The sequence below is a fragment of the Marmota monax genome, unplaced genomic scaffold (assembly GCF_021218885.2).
Source record: "Marmota monax isolate L192 unplaced genomic scaffold, Marmota_monax_Labrador192_F-V1.1 WCK01_AAM20220418_F8-fsc00258, whole genome shotgun sequence".
Classification (NCBI taxonomy): domain Eukaryota; kingdom Metazoa; phylum Chordata; class Mammalia; order Rodentia; family Sciuridae; genus Marmota; species Marmota monax.
The window spans coordinates 1,233,995-1,254,672 of NW_026692172.1; the positions used below are offsets into that span (position 1 = coordinate 1,233,995).

Here is a 20,678-nt window from a genome sequence, read left to right on the forward strand (position 1 = left end):
TTCCAATAGCATTCTATCTGATTACTCTTCATCTGTACAAACCACTGGCTATAGCACATGATTCAGTATATCCTCCTGACACTTCTACTAAGATAGATGGACTATCAAGTACACTGCTTGTGGTCATCTGTAAACAAATCCAGAGTTTTCACTTCCTTAGTCAACTAGTTGTAAGGAATTCCTTAAGAGGCCATAGTTATGGGATGTAAGAGAGAAGATAATGTCATAAGAATAGGCTCTATAAACATTTGGGCCACTTTCTCATGAAAATTACTTGTGGTTTTACGGCCTGTTAAATAATGGTCTTGCATATTTCACTTCCATTGCATAACAGCACTGCTATGCAGGGCCAAATTTATTGCTTGGAGGGTCTAGCAACATCTGTTTAATGATGGGCAGCTGAAGTAGCATGGTAACTCGGTGGCTCATGGTTATATTCTATGTCTCTACTAAGGCCTAGTAGCAAGCTAAAAGGTGTTTTTCAAAAGAACAACAGTTTTCTTTAGAGGATGACAGGGCTTTGCTCCAAATTCTATGGATCTGTGATTTACCTACAGGGGGGCCCACAAAGGCTCCACACAGTATCTTGATCTTCTGTTGATGCCACATTACCATCATATATCCCAAGTGACAGAATAGCTTACATAGCAGCTTTGACTTGTTGCAGAGCATGTCTTGTTCTGGACCCTACTCAAAGCTATCTGCTTTTTGGATCACTCAGTAAATGTGCTTCTCTTAGTCCATTTGGGGGGGCTATAACAAAATACTATAAACTGGTTAGCTTATAGACAATAGAAATTTACTGCTCACAGTTCTGGAGACTAGAAAGTGTATAAGATCAATACACCATAGTGTCTGGTGATGGGCTTCTTTTTTGCTGTGAAAAAAACACATGGTGAAGGCAGCAAGGCAACTCTCTGGGTTTTCTTTTATGAAACCACTAGTCACATTTTTAGGGGTCCATCTAATCAGCCCCACAAAGCTCTACCTCCTAATACCATCACACAGATGATTAAATTATATCATGAATTTGGGGGCAGGGATTCAAATATTCAGACCAAAGCAAGATGGATTATCAGACCCACATGTGTAATATATTGCCTCCAAAATTCAATAGGGCCTATTAAGTGTTGTGTCTCCTTTTTGGTTGCGGCAAAGATCAAATACAACAATAATTACACTTCATCTTTAAAGGTTTACCTTAACATGTCATACACTACTAGATAATTAGAAACTTCACAGAGAGAAAGCTCCAGAATATTTGTGGTTTATATTTTGCACTTTCTGATATGAAATTATCTTACTAATATGCCTAGAATTATTTTTACATCCTGTTCCCCAAGACAAATATGTGTAATATATTCAATTTAATGGGCCAGTGTGATGTCCTTAATTTTGTGAAAAGTTGATCAAAGTCCATATATACAAAATTATAATACAGAGCTAGAGAGTTTCTACAAACCTGTGGAAGGACAATGATGCTATGTTTATGGTATTGTTAACTGAATTCAAACTGCCTTTGGTGGTCTTCACTAGCAGGTATCAAGAAAAGAGCATTTCCCAGATCAAGAGATGTAAACAAAACATATGAGCAGAAGCATCAAGTGGAGACTCTACCTGACTGAATTTATGATAATTCACTATTTAAATTCTCTAGAATCTATTTTCATGGGCCAAATAAACAAGCTGAATGGGAATATGGTGGGATTCATATCCTTACCCTTTCAAGTATTTTTTTCCTTTTATTCTGATTTAAAAAATTTTTGCATAGTAATTATACATGCTAGTGGAAACATAATTTGATCAATTTAATTCCCCAGTTTTTGATGACATTAATCTCTGTGATTCTTCCAGGAATGTGATATATATTGGTTTACAAATTTTCTAGATAGAGGCAGTCTAGTGGCTTCTATCTGAATATTCTTATAGCCTTCACTCTACTGGTCAGGAAAAAAAATGTGGAGATTCTTTGAGCTGCTGAAGGAAATGTAAACATTCAAGAAATTGAGAATAGGCTGGGTTTGAGAACTTACTGGACCCACAGTGAGAGACAGTATTCAATAACTCCTGAGTAATCTGATTAGTTTTGTTTCCCTAATTTTGCAGTCACTTAAAAATAGAAGTGGTACCCTTTGGGAAAGACTAATAGTACATATTTTGGTCAATGTAGCAAGAGGGGATGTGGGGTAAGTACTGAAGAGAATTAGAGGCAATTTCCACAAAGGAGGCCATTACAAATTCTTAAGCAAAGATTCAATAAAATCCTTAGACAAGGTTGGAGGAACTCTTTTTACCAGAAAGAAGATAGAAGAATTTATGGTCTTAATCTCTCCAGCTTTATTGTGATCTGACCATATATTCCCATTCCAAGTTTTATTTTCCATATTTTCTTAATCAATACCTCACTTTAAGAGAAGATCTCCATCAAGTTTTGGAGCTTAATTTGCATTATAATTCAGCTAGTTGAAGGATGATATTGTTTTTGTTTTAACTAAATCTCTTGGCCCTAAGTCTACAGAAGATAAAGGTTTCTTTCTTTCAGGGAAAATGAAGACCCTTATAGATAATTAATATTAAATGAGAACTGAAAATTTGAAGTTTTGGTCTTTTGCCACTTTCTCTAGCACAGTGAAATAACTAGTCAATCCTATTATACTCCTTATTTGTACATTTTAAAATATTTTAGCTCTCAAATAATAAATACACGGTCATTCAGAAACTTACCTTCTCTAGGAATTTGACTTAAAAAATTGATGGCAATATTTTATGTATATCTACTGCCAAATCAGGCCTTATACTGTTGCTCTGTCCTACTGTGGAATATGATCATTGATGCCTTTAATTCCAATCAGATGAGAGAACATCAATTTCATAAAATTCAGAAGCAATTCAGAAATTCATCCTTAAGATGCTAGTCCTCTAGAACAACTCTCAGTGTTCAAATCAATGTCAGTCAACATTCAACCAGTGAAACATAACTGAAAGGAAATATAAAAGAGGTTTATCGTTGTCGTGACCCCTCGCCGGCAAGGGAAAACACGACACAGGATTCTTCTTTCAGCAGTTTATTCAGGCCTTGTTTCATGTATCATCTTCTAGTGACCCCCTGCCGAGTGCCCAAGCATAGCCTAATAAAGCTTACTCAAGTCCAATCCAAAGCTGCCACGTGGGGTTTTCTCATAGGGTGTTGAGGGACAGTGCACCAACTTTCCCTAATAAGGAGTTGTTTACCAAGATCCACAACGGAGACCGGCGCCATCTTCTAATGGCGGCAAAGGTCTACAAACACGGCTCACCATAGTTCCCCCTTATCTCTTAAAAAACAATGCAGGCGAAAGTAGAGGTCCTATCCCACTGTGCAAACATGGCTGCAATGTATGGCTCAGTCCCAAGGAGGCGCCTTCCCTAGATCTGACACCATATCAGCCGACGCCTTTTTTCGTGGGATGGGGCGTGGATGCCAAACCCGTATGCAATAGGACATGCTTCCCTTGAGGTCCGGAGATCGGATCACTCAAGTGCAGTGCCTTGCCTCACATCCTGCATCGTGCTGACGGTGAAAAAGAAAGGGGATTTTACAAGTAGCCGGTCAGTGACTATGAGGTTGGAAGTGGCAACACCATCTCTCAGCCCCTGAGAAAACGAAGGGTCCAAAGCATAAAGTGCAGCACCAGCATGGAAGCCCACCTGCGTGCAATGGCAACAAGGCCTGCAGAGTGCATGGGCCTTCCATAACTGGGAAGGCAGGAAGAGGAGGGCATGCCAAACCCAGTGCAATGTCAAAGATGACTTGGGGTGCAATGGCTAAAACCCAGGAAATTATTGCTTAAGTTGCGCAAGCCAAACTTGTGGAGAGATACCATTCTCTAGGGCTGCAAAAGCCTGGACGATCATAGCCTTTTCTTGGCTATGATGAGCTCTTAGGCGACAGAAAAGCCACAAACAAAGGACAACCCCAAAACAACACATCGCTCCAAAAATGCCTACTCCCACCCATTCCTTAAAGAAAGAAAAAGCAGAAGACAGCCAATTCGTAAATTGGCCCAATGTCACAGGGTCCACACGAGTGTTGTTCAACATGGCAATTTGTGTCAGTTGGGTCTGGATCAACTTCTCTGCTTCCATGGACCAGTTTCCGGCCAGGTACTGTCCGATGATTAGAGAGGTATTTCTGGAATCATTAAATCTGAGAGATGTTATACATAGATGTGCACGATGATTAACACAACCCAAATGTACTAGGTCTGACAATTCCTCAACTTGAGCTTGAAGCAGATCTATCCTTTGATTAGCAGCCAAAATCCCAGATAGAATGTGTTGATTAATTCTACTTTGAGATTCAAGTATGGTGGATGTTTGTTGAATAACCTGATTAATAGTGGCAGCAGTTTGAACCTGGCTGGCCATGGTTACTCCAGCTGTAACTGCTGCAGCAGCAGACACTGCCACAGCTGTCACTATAGCTGCCGTAATTCCAAAATCTCTACGGGCTCTAATCAGTTCAACAATAGGAAATGACTCTGGATCCGCAGTAACCGGGATCGGGACAAAAGTTGGAATTTTCATAACCACTGCCATAGGCTAGGATCCATTCCAACACTCAGACAAGTAACAGGTAGTATTAGAACAATTAAGCATCCCCTGTGATGTAACATTAGCCAAAAGGAACAGAAACGGAGATTGGAGACAGACTGCTGCAGAGAGTAACGTTGCATTACCTAATTGTGCATTGTGTGAAATAGATTTGAGTCTCCTATCCCACCCCGAGTCTTGGGTACTGCCAGAAGCATTAAACAGCCAACTTTGGACTCCTCGTAATTGAGCCAAAGCGGAGATGTCGGCTGTGGCCCCCTTTTCATTGGAAATCAACCATTGAAACCAGGATCAACCCGCTCCTATAGAGGAATTATTGTTGGAAGAATTATACAAGTACCTTTTGAGAGAGGGGAAAGGGAAAATCCTTTAGCGACCTGATGTTTCTCCCAAGAGTGATCTTGACAAGGTGTAAATATAGGAGGGAAGCCATACTCAGGGGTGCAATAAGGAGAAGCCTTAAAATGAGTGGCATTAGAGGTCTCATTAGAAGGAGACAGCGGGATTAACACCTGGGAAGTAATGGCCAAAGTGGTTATATTTAACTCAGATGTATTTGTCGGGACTCTTCTTGTCAGGCGTTCTGGAACCCACATCAGCTCCGTCCGGTCCCGGCCCCCGGCGGCGCTCCGCTTTCTCCGCAGCGTGAGCCCGCTCCGCAGCAGTGCAGGCAGGTCCTTCAGCCGTGGCCGCAGCGATGCCGGCGGCTGCTCGCGCTCTGGCTCGTGGGCGCTGGGACTGCGGCGCAGAGCGCTGTCCGCCGCCGCCACCGCCGCGGCCAGGGCCGGGTTCTCACACGGCGGCTGCATTTTGACTGAGCCCACCGCCATCCTCATGCCCAGACCGGCAGCTTCTCTCAAAAACATCTGCAAAGTGCTCTGCTTTACCTTAAGTCCTTTTGAACGTAGCAACCCATCTAGGGCCAACAAAATTGGGCTTGAAGAGGTAGCGCCCATAATGTTTTTAGAGCTATAAAGAAAGTGAAAGTACAAAAATCCCCGCTCTCTTCCTTTTACAGGGGAGCATTCCGTTCTATGAATTCCCCGCTCTCTTCCTTTTACAGGGGAGCGTCCTTTTTCCCGCTCTCTCTCTATTTACAGAGAGAGTGCCCCGCTATTTGCTTGCGGATTCCCACTTTACCTGGGAACTTACCGGTGCACCACCCTGACTGCTGAAAGTTCTGGATCCTGGGTTCGAGGAATATAATTCCCCGTACGGGCCACCAATTGTCGTGACCCCTCGCCGGCAAGGGAAAACACGACACAGGATTCTTCTTTCAGCAGTTTATTCAGGCCTTGTTTCATGTATCATCTTCTAGTGACCCCCCGCCGAGTGCCCAAGCATAGCCTAATAAAGCTTACTCAAGTCCAATCCAAAGCTGCCACGCGGGGTTTTCTCATAGGGTGTTGAGGGACAGTGCACCAACTTTCCCTAATAAGGAGTTGTTTACCAAGATCCACAACGGAGACCGGCGCCATCTTCTAATGGCGGCAACGGTCTACAAACACGGCTCACCACATATCGTAAAGAATTTTATGCAATTGTAGGGGCTGGCCAGGCAATTCAGACATCCACAGTTCAGGCTATTAGAAATGGCAGGCTTGAATTCACAAGTAGAAGCTATTATCTGAAGTCAGAAATTCTTTGGAGAAGACTCAACTCTACTTTTATAAAGTGTTTCAACTGGATGAGACTCACTCAGATTATTTAAAATAATCTCCCTTATGTAAAGTCAAATGATTATGAATTTTAATTACATCACCAAAATGCCCTCAAATTAATATTAGGGATATCTGCATGCCTATTTATTTTTTAAAATATTTTTAGTTGTATGTGGACTCAATGCCTTTATTTTTATTTATTTATATTTATGTAGTGCTGAGGATCGAACCCAGTGCCTCACCCATACTAGGGGAGCACTCTACCACTAAGCCACAACCTCAGCCCCTGCATGCCTGTTTACTGCAACACTCTTTGCAACAGCTCAGGTATGGGATTAACCTAGTTGCCCATCAAGCCATCAAGATATTGATGAATAAGAAAATGTTGTATATAGATGATGGAATATTATTCATCCATAAAGAAAAGTGAAATCTTGTCATTTGCAGCAAAATGATGGAACTGGAAGACACTGTTAAGTAAAATAAGCCCCAATACAGAAAGACAAGAGTGCTGCATGTTCTCTCTCATATGTGGAAGTTTAAAAAAAGTCAATCTGAATGTAGAATAGTGATTATTAGAGGTCTGGAATGGGACAGGAGAGGGTGGATAGAGGCTAGATTTGATCAGTGTACTCTGTATTTATTAAAATATAACACGGCATCCCTTAAATATGTATAATTAGTACATACTAATAAAAATCATCCTAAAACATTGGTGTTTTACTGAAATATCTGGGGGACTATAGCTTAGCCAAACTGATATATGAAAAAAAAAAAGGCCATTAGAGATACAAATTTCATTCTTTTTTATATGGACATTGACTTGTTTCAGCATTATTTGTTGAAAAGATTGTCCCTTCTTTTTGATATTTGATTAATATTTTTGTCAAAAGTCAATGGACCATAAATGTAAAGATTGATTTCTAGACTTTTAAATACATTCTATATATCTATGTATCTATCATTTTATGCTAGTGCCACACTGGTGTAATTACTGTGGCTTTGTAATGACTTCTGAAATGTGGAGGTGTGAACCCTTGAACTTTGTTATTTTATCAAGTAGTCCATTTTATTCTTCCAGGTTCTTTGTATTTCCACAGAAATTTTTGGATTAGTTTGTCAATTTCTACAAATAAGGTAGCTGGGGTAAATTAATTTGGTTGTATTGCCATTGTGACAATAGTAAGTTTTACAATTTATAAACATGATATGCCATTCCATTTAATTTGATTTCCTTTATTTTCAACAGTATTTGGCAATTTTAGCATGAAATTCTTAAAAATCTTTGATTTAATTTACTCTGAATATTTTGTTCTTAATGTGGTTATTATAAATGATATTGCTTTCTTAATTTCATTTTGGATTATTCATTGTTAAAGTGCAGAAATGTGATATTTTTGTGTTTTGATTTTGTATTCTACAATCTTGATGAACTTGTTTTTTGAACTTTGTTCAAAAAATTTTTTTAAAGAATCTGAAGTGATGGTGTATGTCTATAATACCAGCAACTAGGGAGGCTGAGGCAGGAGGATCACAAGTTTGAGGCCAGTCTTGGCAATCTAGCAAGATCCTGCCTCTAAATAAATAAATAAATAAATAAGGTCTGGGGTGTAGCTTATTGGTAGAAAGTCCCTGGGTTAAATCCCCAGCATCACAAAGGGAAAAAATTAGTACATTATTTGGGATTTTCTATATATGAATTCATGTAATCTATAAGGAAGCGGTTTTGCTTCTCCCTAATTGCCTGTTGTACTGGCTCCAAACTATAATACACTATTTAAAAAAATATATAGGATAATACAATATTTAATAGAGGTAGTGAAATGAATATTTTTTCTTCCTTTTTTAAGTGGAAAATCATTCAGTCTCAAGCTTTACGTGTACTATTAGCTGTGGATTTTTCTGGTTGGGAAAAAGGCCATTTTATTCTTAGTTGAGTGGTTTCTATTATAAAAAGGGTGTTTATCAGATACCTTTTGCATAGCCACCGATATGATTATGTGGCTTTTGGATTTTGTTTTGTTAATATGCTATATTACATTGATTGATGCTCAGGCATTAAACTAACCTTAGTCATATTGTACTCTTTTTTTATATGTTGCTGAATTCCATTGGCTAGAATTTTAGTGAGGATTTTCTTATTTATATTTATAGGGTTATTAGTCTGTCATTTCCTTTTCCTGTGATATCTTTGGCTGACTTTGGCATCAGAGTAATGCTATCCTCCTTGTGGAATGAGTTAGGAAATGTCTCATCCTGTCCTATTTTTGGAACTTTGTGAACAGTGTTAATTATCCTTTAAAAGTTTAGTACAATTCATTAGTGAATCCATCTGGTTTCTTTGTGGGATGTTTTATGATTGCTAATTTGGTTTCTTCACTTATTATAGGTCCATTCAGTTTTTAAAGTCATTTTTAAAAAATTAAGTCTTTGTTTTTAATTCAGATTCAGTAGGTGTGTGTTGTTATATAAATTTATCTGTCAAAAGTTTGGCATACTGTTGCTAATAATCTTCTCCCATAATCTTCATTATTACATTAGTCATTAATGATGTCCTCTCTTACAAGATTGAGTTTTTCTTTCTTTCTTTTTTTTTTTTTGTGGTGCTAGGGATTGAACCCTAACCCAGGGTCTTGTGCATGTGAGGCAAGCACTCTAACAACTGAGCTATATCCACAGCTCCACAAGCCTGCTTTTAGTAATTTGTGTTTCCTCCTTTTTTTTTTTTAGTCAGTCTAGTTAAAAATTCATCCATTTTGTATATTCTTTCAAGGAACAATATTGTTTTCATTGATTTTCCTATTGTTTGTCTATTATATATTTCATTTATTTATTCTCTAATTTTTGTTATTTATTTTTTCTGCTTATTTGGGTTTAGTTTCCTAAGGTAGAAGGTTAGGTCATTGACCTGAGATCTTTGTCATTTTTAAATATATGTTTTAAGCTATAAATTTCCTTAAAGACTAGTTTAGTTTCATTCAATAAGTTCTTATATGTTATGTTTTTACTTTCATTCATATGAAAGTATATTCTAATTTCTCTTGTGATTTTTATTTGATCGATTTGCTTTTCAAGAGTGTATTCTTGGGCTGGGGTTGTAGGTCAGTGGTAGAGTGCTTGCCTTGTATGCTTGAGGCCCTGGGTTTGGTCCCCAGCACCACATAAAAAAATAGATATTGTGCTGGGCTGGGGATGTGGCTCAAGCAGTAGCATGCTCGCCTGGCATGCGTTCAGCCTGGGTTCAATCCTCAGCACCACATACAAATAAAGATGTTGTGTCCACGGAAAACTAAAAAAATAAATATTAAAAATTCCCTCTCTCTCTTTAAAAAAAAAGATATTGTGCCCACCTACAACTAAAAAAAATTCTTTAATTTCCACATATTTAGGAATTTTCAAAGTTTCCTTCTCGGATTTAATTTTTACTTTATTCCATTATTGTCAAAGAACATATGTGTAATCTCAATTCTTTAAAATTTATCAGGGCTTTTTTATGGCTTGATGTATTTTATTTTGAAGAATTTTTATGTGAACTTGAGATGGATATATATATATATATATATGTTGCTATTGTTGAGTTGATTTAATTTACAGTGCTGCTTAAGTCTTGTATATCCTTGTTAATTGTCTAGCAAGATGTTCTGTCCGTTAGCAAAAATATTGAAGTCTCCAACTATTATTGTTGAATTGTTTATTACTCTTTTCATTTGAGTTACTTCATATATCCCAGGCTATATATTTTTAATTACTATGTTTCCATGATCAACTGTTCATTTTATCATAATATAGCATTCTCTGTCTTTAATAGCAATTTTATCTAAAATTTATTTTCTCTGATATTAGTATAGCCTCTTTAATTCTCTCTCCTTCTCTATTTTCTTTCAAGATGGGGTCTTGCTATGTTGTCTAGACTGGCCTCGAGCTCCTGGGCTCAAGTAAAACTCCTGTCTTGAGACTCCCAAGGAGCTGGGACTACAGGTATGTGCCACCAGGCCCAACAAATTAATGAGTCTGTTTAGATTCTTTTCATGGGATGGGAAATTGAACCCAAAGCCTCACACATGTTAAGCATGTGTTCTAACACTGAGTTATATCAGTCCTCTAGCTCTCTTGTTTGAAGCTTGCATGGAATATCTTTTAGCTTCCTTTTTGTTTCAATCTACTTGTGATTTTTAATGGTTTTTAATCCATTCTACCAATAACAGCCTTTTTAAAAAATATTTTGTTTTTTAGTTGTAGTTGGACATAATTTTATTTTTATGTGGTGCTGAGGATCAAACCTAGTGCCCTGCACACATTAGGGGAGTGCTTTACTGCGGAGCTACAACCCCAGCCCACAATAACTGCCTTTTTATTGTAGCATTCAATATATTTACATTTAATGATCATTAAGGTTGGATTACATCTGCTACTTTTCAATTTTCTTAATGTCTTATGAAATTTTGACAATTTCCTTCAGTCCTCCATTTCTGTCTTCATTTGTGTTACATAAATATTTTCTTGTGCACCATTTCAACTCATGTGTTGTTTCTTTTTTTATATATACCTTTATTTTATTTCTTTCTTTATATGTGGTGCTGAGGATCGAACCCAGGGCCTCACATGTGCTAGGTTAGTGTTCTACCACTGACTCACAACCCCAGGCCTCATGTGTTGTTTCTTTACTTTAGTTTTTGAGTTATTTCCTTTGTAGTTTCCTTGTAAATTTCAACTAATGTCTTAACTTAAAACATTAGTATCAACCAAAAATTGAAAATGTAAAATTTATAGAGACTGATAATAATAAGAGATAAAGAAGATGGCTGCCTGAATTAGAATAGATGTGATGCAGGAAAAAGTAGTTAAATTTTTAAAAAAGGAAAAATATAGTAATCATAAAATTTGGTGATTATGTATGATGGTATTTGTAAGTAAATATATTAAAAGTTCAACTTAGATGGATACTCACACTTATTGTGTGAATGATAGAGTGATCATGTATCATTCAAATTCAATGACTTTTAAGAAGAGTCAAGTCTGTGTTTCATAGGAGGTAAAACAACATGTTTGTCAAGGGGCTTGCATTCAAGGTCAATGCCCTAAAGACAAAAATAAATAAAGTACCAGCAATAAGTTAACAGAGCATAATTTTGTCTGTGGAATCAGATTCATTGTGTTTAATTCTGTTCTGTAGCAAACTAGCAGTTTATTCATAGGCAAAATTTTTTACTATTTTTTTTTAGGTATGGGGGATTGAACTCAGGGGCACTTAACCACTGAGCCATATTCCCAGCCTATACACACACACACACACACACACACACAATACAATATATATACTACTTATATATACTATGTAGTATATACTAATATATACTATATGTTACATATATATAATATGTATATATATATATATTACAATATAATATATATATATATATATATATATATATATATATATATATATATAGTGCCTGGCACATAGAAAATTCTCAAGAAATTTAAATGTCATTAAATACTGAATCCATGTAGAATAAGTAAGATACTTAAAAACTCTAAGAAAATTGAGGTTGACAAAAACTAGAATAGCCAGATGTACCTTCAAAGGGTACATGAATATAAGCTGAACTTTGAAATGTATTTATATTTCACCTTCTTTTATGAGACAGAACAACTACACAAAACAAATTAGAATAATAACACTTGTGACATAACTATGTACCAGACACATACATTGCATAAATTATCTTGCCTCTTTGAATGTATAAAACAACAGCATGTGTTGTACAGTTTAAAAAACTGTAGATCAGATAAATTAGGACAAACAACTTCTAAGCAGAGAGATGTGTATTAAAAATCAGGTCTGTCTGACTCTAAAGCCTGTATTTGGAACCACTACAGTATACTGACTGTCAAGAAGAAAAATAAATAAATCCAGAAAACTGAATTAAAACCATATTGGCATCAGGTGAAAAAGAATTTTAAATAGGTGGTTATGGGAGAAACTTTATAAGCTTCTCTAATTTCTGGGGGAAAATAAAATCAGAAATATTTTCCCCTTTTAAATGAAAATCAGTCAAATTAGCAAAAGGCTTAGCAGGAAGATTTTGAAAGCTAATGAAAGGGTTTAACACAAATGCATTCCTTTGCACTGATTGAACTTACTGTTTTCAAGTTTCTGACACTCAAGGAAATGAAATTAGGAATTCTGAGATGACGTAGTTTGTTCTATTAAAATACATGTTTTATAGTAGTTTTGAATTTTTGAAACATTGTTTATGAAAATTCATAAGCCACGAACAGTGGTTATTCTGAACATTAGTAATGTTTTTTAAATTGAATCAGTTGGATAATTTATTTCATAATTATTATTTTACAAGTAAGTTTATTAAGCTTTTCTTAAGAATCCATTGTGGTAAAAACAAAAACAAAATCTATTAAAGCTTAACTTTTCATTATGGCATTAAGAGAACTGTCACACTTTCCCAACTTCATAAATTTTTATTTTTTAAGCATAGAATCTTTAGCCTTTTTCTGAAATATGAATACAATGCAATGTTTTGACACAGTTTTTGTTTTTTTTTTTACTAGAAATTTTTTTTCCAAGTGGTCAAGACAAGAGAAATAAATGAGTCTAAATCAAAACTACAGATTATAGTACAGTGATAAAAGTTAGGCTACAAGCTTTCTGTGAATTTATTCATGTTCAAAGTAGAAAAACATTTAATTTTTAAAAAAATTACATGATTCACAATATTCATGAAGAGACTGGTTCTCAAATAAAACACAATCTTTGCTGGCATAAAGTGTTTTAAGGAAGTGATTTTCAAAGAGCGGTCCCTGAATCATTTGGTAACTAATTAGAAATGCAAATTCATGGGCCCCAACCCAGATCTATTGAATCAGAAACTATAGGTGTGATAGACCTCTAGATGATTCTGAGGCTTAAATTCAAGAACCGTGGTGTTGAGGTGGACATGGTAAAATTTATTGGATTTATTTGTGACAAGATAGAAGTTATTTTTGATCCTGATTAAAGATTGAACCCAAAATTCTGGAGATCTATTGCATAGCATAATTATATACTTAATAAAAATGTACAGTATACTTGACAATTGCTAAGTGTTCTCAAATAAAATGATTTGTATTTGAGGTGATTGACATGTTAATTAGCTTGGTTTCAACATTCCTCAATGTATACACACATCAAAACATTACATTGCACAACATAAATATCCAAATTTTGTCATTTGCCCTTTGAAAAAATTAAGACTGAATCGCAATTCTCTACATTATACTTGATCTTCCAGATAGACAAAATTTTATATATCTAGATTTGACATTGTGATGTTCTTGAAAAGAGCATTTTTGGAATTTCACATGGGATGTATTTCTGCAGAATAATTTGTCATTACACATCAACAGCCTAGCAATTCCACTTTTAATAACTTATTCAAAGGGAACAGTTGTTCAAATGTACAAAAATGAGTATATAAGAACGTTTAGGGCTGGGGCTGTAGCTCAATGATAGAGCGCTTGCCTAGCATGAGTGAGGCACTGAATTTGATCCTTAGCTTCACATAAAAATAAATAAATAAAATAAAGGTATTGTGTCCATCTACAACTAAATACATCTATATCTATCTATAAAAAGAATGTTTACAATTTTTTTGTGTGGCACTAGGGATTGAACCTAGGGGCACTCAACACCGATCTACCTCATGAGCCCTTTTTATTTTTCTCCCTACATTGCCCATACTGGCCTCTGGCCTTGAACTTTTAATCATCCTACGTCACCCTCCTGAGTTTTTGGATTGCAGCCTTGTACCACCAGGCCCAGTAGGATGTTTACCAATATTTTCACTATTGTTTCTGATAGTGATAAAATGGGAATCTACCTCAATGTCTACTAGTTTAATAAATCATGGTATTATAATTCTGGTGGAATTTTAATTGTTCATTAAAATAATTACTTAGATGCTGATATGGAGAGATATTTATATTAATTATGATTGAATAAATAAAGCTTTATAAAAAAGATGTGCATATAAATCAAATTTAGTATGTATATGGATTTATATACATAGAAGAAAAATTAAATTCGAGAGGTTATGCCTCAAAATGTTAACAATGTAAAATCTGGGTTGGGGGCTGGGGCTGCAGCTCAGTAGCAGAGCACTTGCCTAGCATGTGTGAGGTCCTGGGTTCGATCCTTAGCACCACATAAAAAAATTAAACAAATAAAGGCATGCTGTCTATCTACAACTACATTTTTTAAAAATCTGGTTTTTTTTTTGTGTGTGTGTGTGTGTAATAGACTACATGGGAGTCTCAGGTTGAAATATAGTTTATATTAATAAAATTTGTTGTTTTTAATCTCTTTTTCTAATGTGAGACATTTCTTGTGTGAAGAAACAATAAAAGCTTAAAAACAAAATAATCTAAGATTCTAAGAAGCCTTCTTACACAATCTTATCATTAGGGAATAGAAATATTCATTTTCAAAATACTGTATTTGTCCTAGAATATTTGGAAGGAACTAATCCCTCTTGCTGTAACAGTTCACTGTCAAGGTTAGTGGTATAAAATCTGGCATTGGTTTGTTTCTGAACATTTGTATTATTATTAGATAATTACAAAAATATGGTTTTCATCTTAGAAGTTCCTGGAAAAGTAGAAATTGCTCTGTAGTGGGAGGCAAGAGATCCTGGTTCAGCCTTTGCCACTAATTTTTTTTTATGTGAATTTGAACATTTCATTCTCTTTTTTTTTCTGGGATTGGTTTCCTCATATAAAAGTTACTGAATCAGAAGATCTTAATGGTCTTTAACAACTTGAATATTTTAAAAATCCATAATGTATCTAGAAGCCAAGCTGTCTCTATAGAAGTATATGAGGCAGTATAGAAACTGAGAAAAACAAAATAAATGTAAACTCTCTAAAATACTCTTTAAAAATTCTGTTTCTGAAGTTACACGGTATGCTTCTTGGTACTCCTCTCCCTTTATTTCTCCCTTAATGAAATTTTAAAACAAATTCTATTAAATGTCAAAAGATATTTGAACGTTGGTATACTTATGACACCTGGTGGTCAAGTCAAACATCACAACTAATTTTAATCCCCCAGACACTTATTCCCTTTCACTGATTATTTTCCTCTGAGACAGTTTCTGCCTCCCGGATTCATCCAACTATTATACAGTTATTCACCCAACAAATAATTAGTTGACCTATAATGTACTCAAGACACTTATAATGTACTCAAGACACTTTACTTTGGAGGCCAGAAGATTAGTATCTTTTTAGGGCAATAAAATAGACCCCATGAAAAAGTAAGCCACCACATCATGTTGGATGTATTAAAAATTCATTCTTCCTAAAAGAAATAATCAGAGCTGTGGATACTGTGATGCCAGTGACTTGTGGTTTGGAGAGTTCAGGAAAGTCTTCATGGAAAAAGTGAGCCTTGCCTTTCTTGGGGCCTAGGTTTCCTCATCCATAAAATAGCAATAATATATTATTATTTCAAAGGATTTCTGTCAGAGATTAATAGAGTGTACATAAAATACTTATAATAGCACCTGGCCAAAAATAAGCATTCAGTAATCACTAATCATTTTTGTAACAAAATCAAAGATGATCATGTGTATTAAACTTTTTCTTAATTTTATTTCAAGACTAGTTCTTGTCCAAGTGTATGACTTTTTCAAATTTACAGTGAACATACAGAAAACAATATCAATTATTTTAGTTAGTCCAATGGATAAACCACCCAGTTTAATATTTATAGTTTACTAAACTAATTGAGCAATTCAGCAACAGAGTCAACTCAGTGAAAAATAATCAAAGTAGTTGTTTGCCTGAATCACCTGGTTGTTTTATTTCAGTGAACTGTCAGTTAAGTAAATAAAGGCATCAAATAGGTTGTTTGGCACTGTATGTGCTGTATATAATTAAATGCATTTTTACATTTTTAATTGGTTGTGTTTAAGGTTGAATAAACACGCTTAGATCGTATATTGTTTTACAAGTTTATATTTCAAGAATTGTTGAAAATGTTTATTTACAATTGCACTTGAGTGTTAGGTAGTTAATGTTAAAGCTATCTAATTTTTCCTTTAATTCCATAAAATGTCTAGCAAAATAACTGCCTCTGCAGGCAATTAAAAAGCACAAAGCAGTATTGAAATCTCAATTACCTTTTGTTTCTGCCATCAGATGTATAAATAATATTTTCCTAAAAAATACCAACCATTTGGTAGTTTAATTTTCAAAAGTAAAGTAAGCTACATACTGTAATGGCTTTTGGCCAAAAGCAATAACATTTTGACATAAAGCAAAACTAAGAACAAGGACAATGTCATTCGAGGAATGAGAGTTTAACCTGGATAAGGAAGATTTAAGAGAGGACATGATCGCTATCTTTAGACGTTTGGAGAGCTTGTGTGTGTAACAGGGAATAGACTTTTATTTTATTTGGCCTTGACAGACCTAACTAGGTTGAAATGACAGGGGAATAGATTTTGACTCATTAGAGGGAAGAAATTTCTAACAATTATGATCATTAAAAATATAATCATTCACATTAATAACTTTTTACTGGAGTTGCCCTGAGAGATGAAGGATACATAGCCCTTTTTTGCTGTATCTACTACCAGATACACTTAATCCTTCAGGTATTTGCCTCAAATGGTGACAATGTTAGTCTCAATAAACGTGAATGTCTGAGCTACCATAAAACTGTTAATAAACGCAGAACTTTAATTACAGGAGTTTCTGAAAAGTGCTACATCATACAAGCAAGACTAATTTTTCCCTCAAATTCTGAGAGGCAAAAGTTACCTGAGTTGTACTGTCATTCCAAGCCCCTATCCTCCCAAGATTTGGTGATCTTTTCAGCTCTTACTGTCATACCAAGGCCCCTATCCCATGTCTCATTTACAAAGGTTTATAGACTCACCTTACCATCATCTAATCCTTCATAAAGAAGCAGTAAAAAAATGAATTAAGTTTTCTTTCTCCCAGGGTTGGTGATAGAGAACTCAGTTAAATTTTAAACTTTGGATATGCAGATGGAGATGACTGCAAAACTGAAATGTGTAACCTCAAAACAGTGTTGGAATGTATGTCCAGGGGCTGTTTTGCAATGAGGTCTTTCCTGTTGGTTGGTTAGCTCTAGGAGTTTGATTACTCCCTTTCAAGGAGAAAATCTGACTTAAGGTACTACCAAAGTACTAATCTTTTTGATTCCTGAAAATGTCTTTCTCACTCCTGTCATTCCTTTGTGGATTGACATGATATTTTCTGTTTACATAGATGAGATCTTTTGAATTTATAGAAATTCATACTTGAAAACTTCTGTGATAAAGAACAAATATATTTGCATATTCAAACATAAACTGACATGGCCTTGACTCTGTTTTTGTTCTATTTACTGCAGAAGTCATCACTCTAATGTTTTTCTTAAGGAAGGAGTATAAGTCCTCAAGATGGGAAATAACAACACAAACAGTACAAGAGCAAACTGCACTGATCTTCAAATGCCATTTCAGGACTCCCTCTATGCAACCACCTATATCCTGATATTCATCCCTGGTCTTGTGGCCAACAGCGCAGCCTTGTGGGTCCTGTGCCGCTTCATCAGCAAGAAAAATAAAGCCATCATTTTTATGATCAACCTCTCTGTGGCTGACCTGGCTCATGTGCTGTCCTTACCCCTCCGAATTTACTATTACATCAATCACCACTGGCCTTTCCAGAGGGCCCTTTGTCTGTTGTGCTTCTACCTGAAGTATCTCAACATGTATGCCAGCATTTTCTTCCTGACGTGCATCAGCCTGCAGAGGTGCTTCTTTCTCCTCAAGCCATTCAGGGCCAGAAACTGGAAGCGTAGGTATGATGTGGGCATCAGTGCTGCCATCTGGGTCATCGTGGGGACTGCCTGTTTGCCACTTCCCATCCTGAGGAGTGCAAACTTAGCCAAGAACACCAAATTCTGCTTTGCTGATTTAGGGCTTCACAACATTAGCATGGCTTCTTCCATTGGTATGGTAACTGCAGCTGAACTTGGAGGGTTTGTATTGCCTGTTATAATTATAACTTATTGCACCTGGAAAACAAGAAAATCTTTACAGGAATTCCAAGTTCCCCCTCAGAATACAAAAGAAAGGAAAAAAGCTTTGAGGATGGTCCTGATGTGTGCAGTGGTGTTCATTGTGTGTTTCACTCCTTACCATCTCAACTTCCCATTCTTTATGATGGTAAAGCAACATGTTTTTTCAAATTGTTCCTTCATTAAGAGCACTCTATGTTTCCACATCATTTCCCTGTGTCTTGCAAATCTGAATTGTTGTCTTGATCCAGTCGTATATTATTTTATGACTTCAGAATTTCGTGATCAATTTTCAGAACATGGAGGCTCGGTTCTTCAGTCATGTGTGCGATGCAAGGACAATGCTTTGGAAATTCGTCAAAGGGAGGAGGATCTTCAAACTATCTCACTTGAATGTTTGGATGATTCCAAGACAATGTAGTCAAACAATCAGTTAGGGTCACCTATATGCTCTAGCAATTTAGCTATATCATTGTGAAGATTTTTCTTAAAAATGGAGTTTGAGTGTCTTCATGCAACATGGCACCCTTCCCTACATCCTCAAAATGATCCTTCTGAAGGAATTATTCATGCCTATATTATCTGTCTAAATGAAAACATTTTGTTCTATGGACCTTGTGAGAAAATCTTTCTTTACGCAAATTGATGAGCAGCTGAATAAGTTGCATACCTGTTTCTCAGCAATGGGTCCAATTTATTCACATTCTCTTGAGAGAAACAAAATATAAGTTGAAAACAAGTGAATATGAGTTAATTATTCAAGCTTTGAAAAGTATACATGAGAACAATATGGCCTTAACTTTTTTTTTAGGAATAATACACTACTTGAGCAAGGTAGATGGAAGAGGAAAAGCTTTTTGATATTATTATTAATTATAGGAAATAATATCCTTATAACTTGAAATATCTATGAGACTTTTTTCTCCTTGGGGAAACAAATCAGAAGCACCCCAAATATCTCAAAAGTGTCATGGGATTCACCCACAACACGTATACCTTAAACACAAAATTGTGTTTTAATACATTTTGCAAACTTGAGTTTTAAGGGTTTAAATAAAGGTTCTTTGCTTGAATATCTGCTGAGAGCATGTAATGTGATGCATGTTTTTATATAATGGCACTAATTCAGAAAATATTTTATTATATTTGTTAATTAAAACTGTCTGTACCATTTTCTATCGAGATTGATTATTCCATACACAACCTCAGTCACAACTTTACTTAATACATTTGTTTAAACTAATGAGTTAATGAAGAATCCCAGGCATTTGTACAGTTTTTTTGACTGTTAAAATCTGTTTGGACCCCATTCTTCACAGATAAAGATATATTGATGACTTGAATATTATCCTAAATACAGAATGAAAATTTGCCATTAAAAACTCTATTTACATCATTTTATAATACAAATTATTTCCACTGGAAAATTAACAAACAAAATCTATACCTTGGTCTTCATTAAAATGGCATTTTAAAAAGCAATTGTTGCCTAGGGTGGTGGTGCACACCTGTAATGCCAGTGGCTAGGGAGGCTAAGGCATAAAGACCACAACTTCAAAGTTAGCCTCATCAACTTAGTGAGGCCTTGTCTCTAAATAAAATATAAAAATGGTCTGGGGATGTGGCTCAGTGGTTAAGTACCCATGAGTTCAATCCCTTGTACCCAAACTAAATAAATAAATAGTAGTTGTTGGTCTTACAATATTATAAAGCATTTTTGTTTTTGCCTTTATAAGACTGGAAATTCACATGATGTTTTATTTGTGCGAATTGTTTGTAACGTTAGCTTATCCAAACAAAACAGCTCATATTTACAACAGGGCATGAAAATAAGGTAAAACCTAGGTTTTCTGAAATCTGCAAAAGATCTGTATTTTGGACAGTTGAACTCTGTAGAAATGATCATGTAGCTCTCTAAATACCTAAACATTTAAAACATCATGTTAGTTGCAAATATATCAAAAATACAATTTTTCATATGGGTGAAGCAGTTTGTGTTAACCAAAGGAACGTGGTATATGAAAGAAGCACTAATTCAGATTCAGAGGATAAGTATCCCAGTTTAGTTTGGCCACTGTTAAGCTATGTGATTTGAGGCAAGTTAATTCTCTTTAGGTTTCAGTTTTATTATCTGTACATAATGGCAGCTGCACTAGATGTGACTGGTATGCAACATAATTTTTAGAAAGTGCTTAAATCACTTTATAAATGTTTGCTGTTATTCTCAGTATTATTATTATTGTTATTTAAGAAAGGTTATTACTTAATTCATGTTTTCAGGATCACTGAGGGTCATTATTACAAACATCAGTATTGTATGGTATATGTTTGTT

At 35.5% G+C, this 20,678-nt stretch overlaps 1 protein-coding gene across 5 annotated transcripts in view; it reads left to right on the forward strand.

The window, feature by feature from the left end:
- Positions 1-19,521, forward strand: part of LOC124077360 (putative P2Y purinoceptor 10) — a 38,398-nt gene extending 18,877 nt beyond the window's left edge. For 3 of the 5 annotated variants that reach the window (XM_058572443.1, XM_046421696.2, XM_058572441.1), the window contains exons 2-3: positions 10,141-10,232; positions 17,674-19,521. In XM_058572443.1, the coding sequence (XP_058428426.1) occupies positions 17,723-18,766 (1,044 nt within the window). In that variant the 5' untranslated portion in view covers positions 10,141-10,232; positions 17,674-17,722 and the 3' untranslated portion in view covers positions 18,767-19,521. The remainder of the gene's footprint in view (positions 1-10,140; positions 10,233-17,673) is intronic. The other 2 variants (XM_058572446.1, XM_058572445.1) reach the window with 1 other exon arrangement.
- Positions 19,522-20,678: the final 1,157 nt, after the last annotated feature.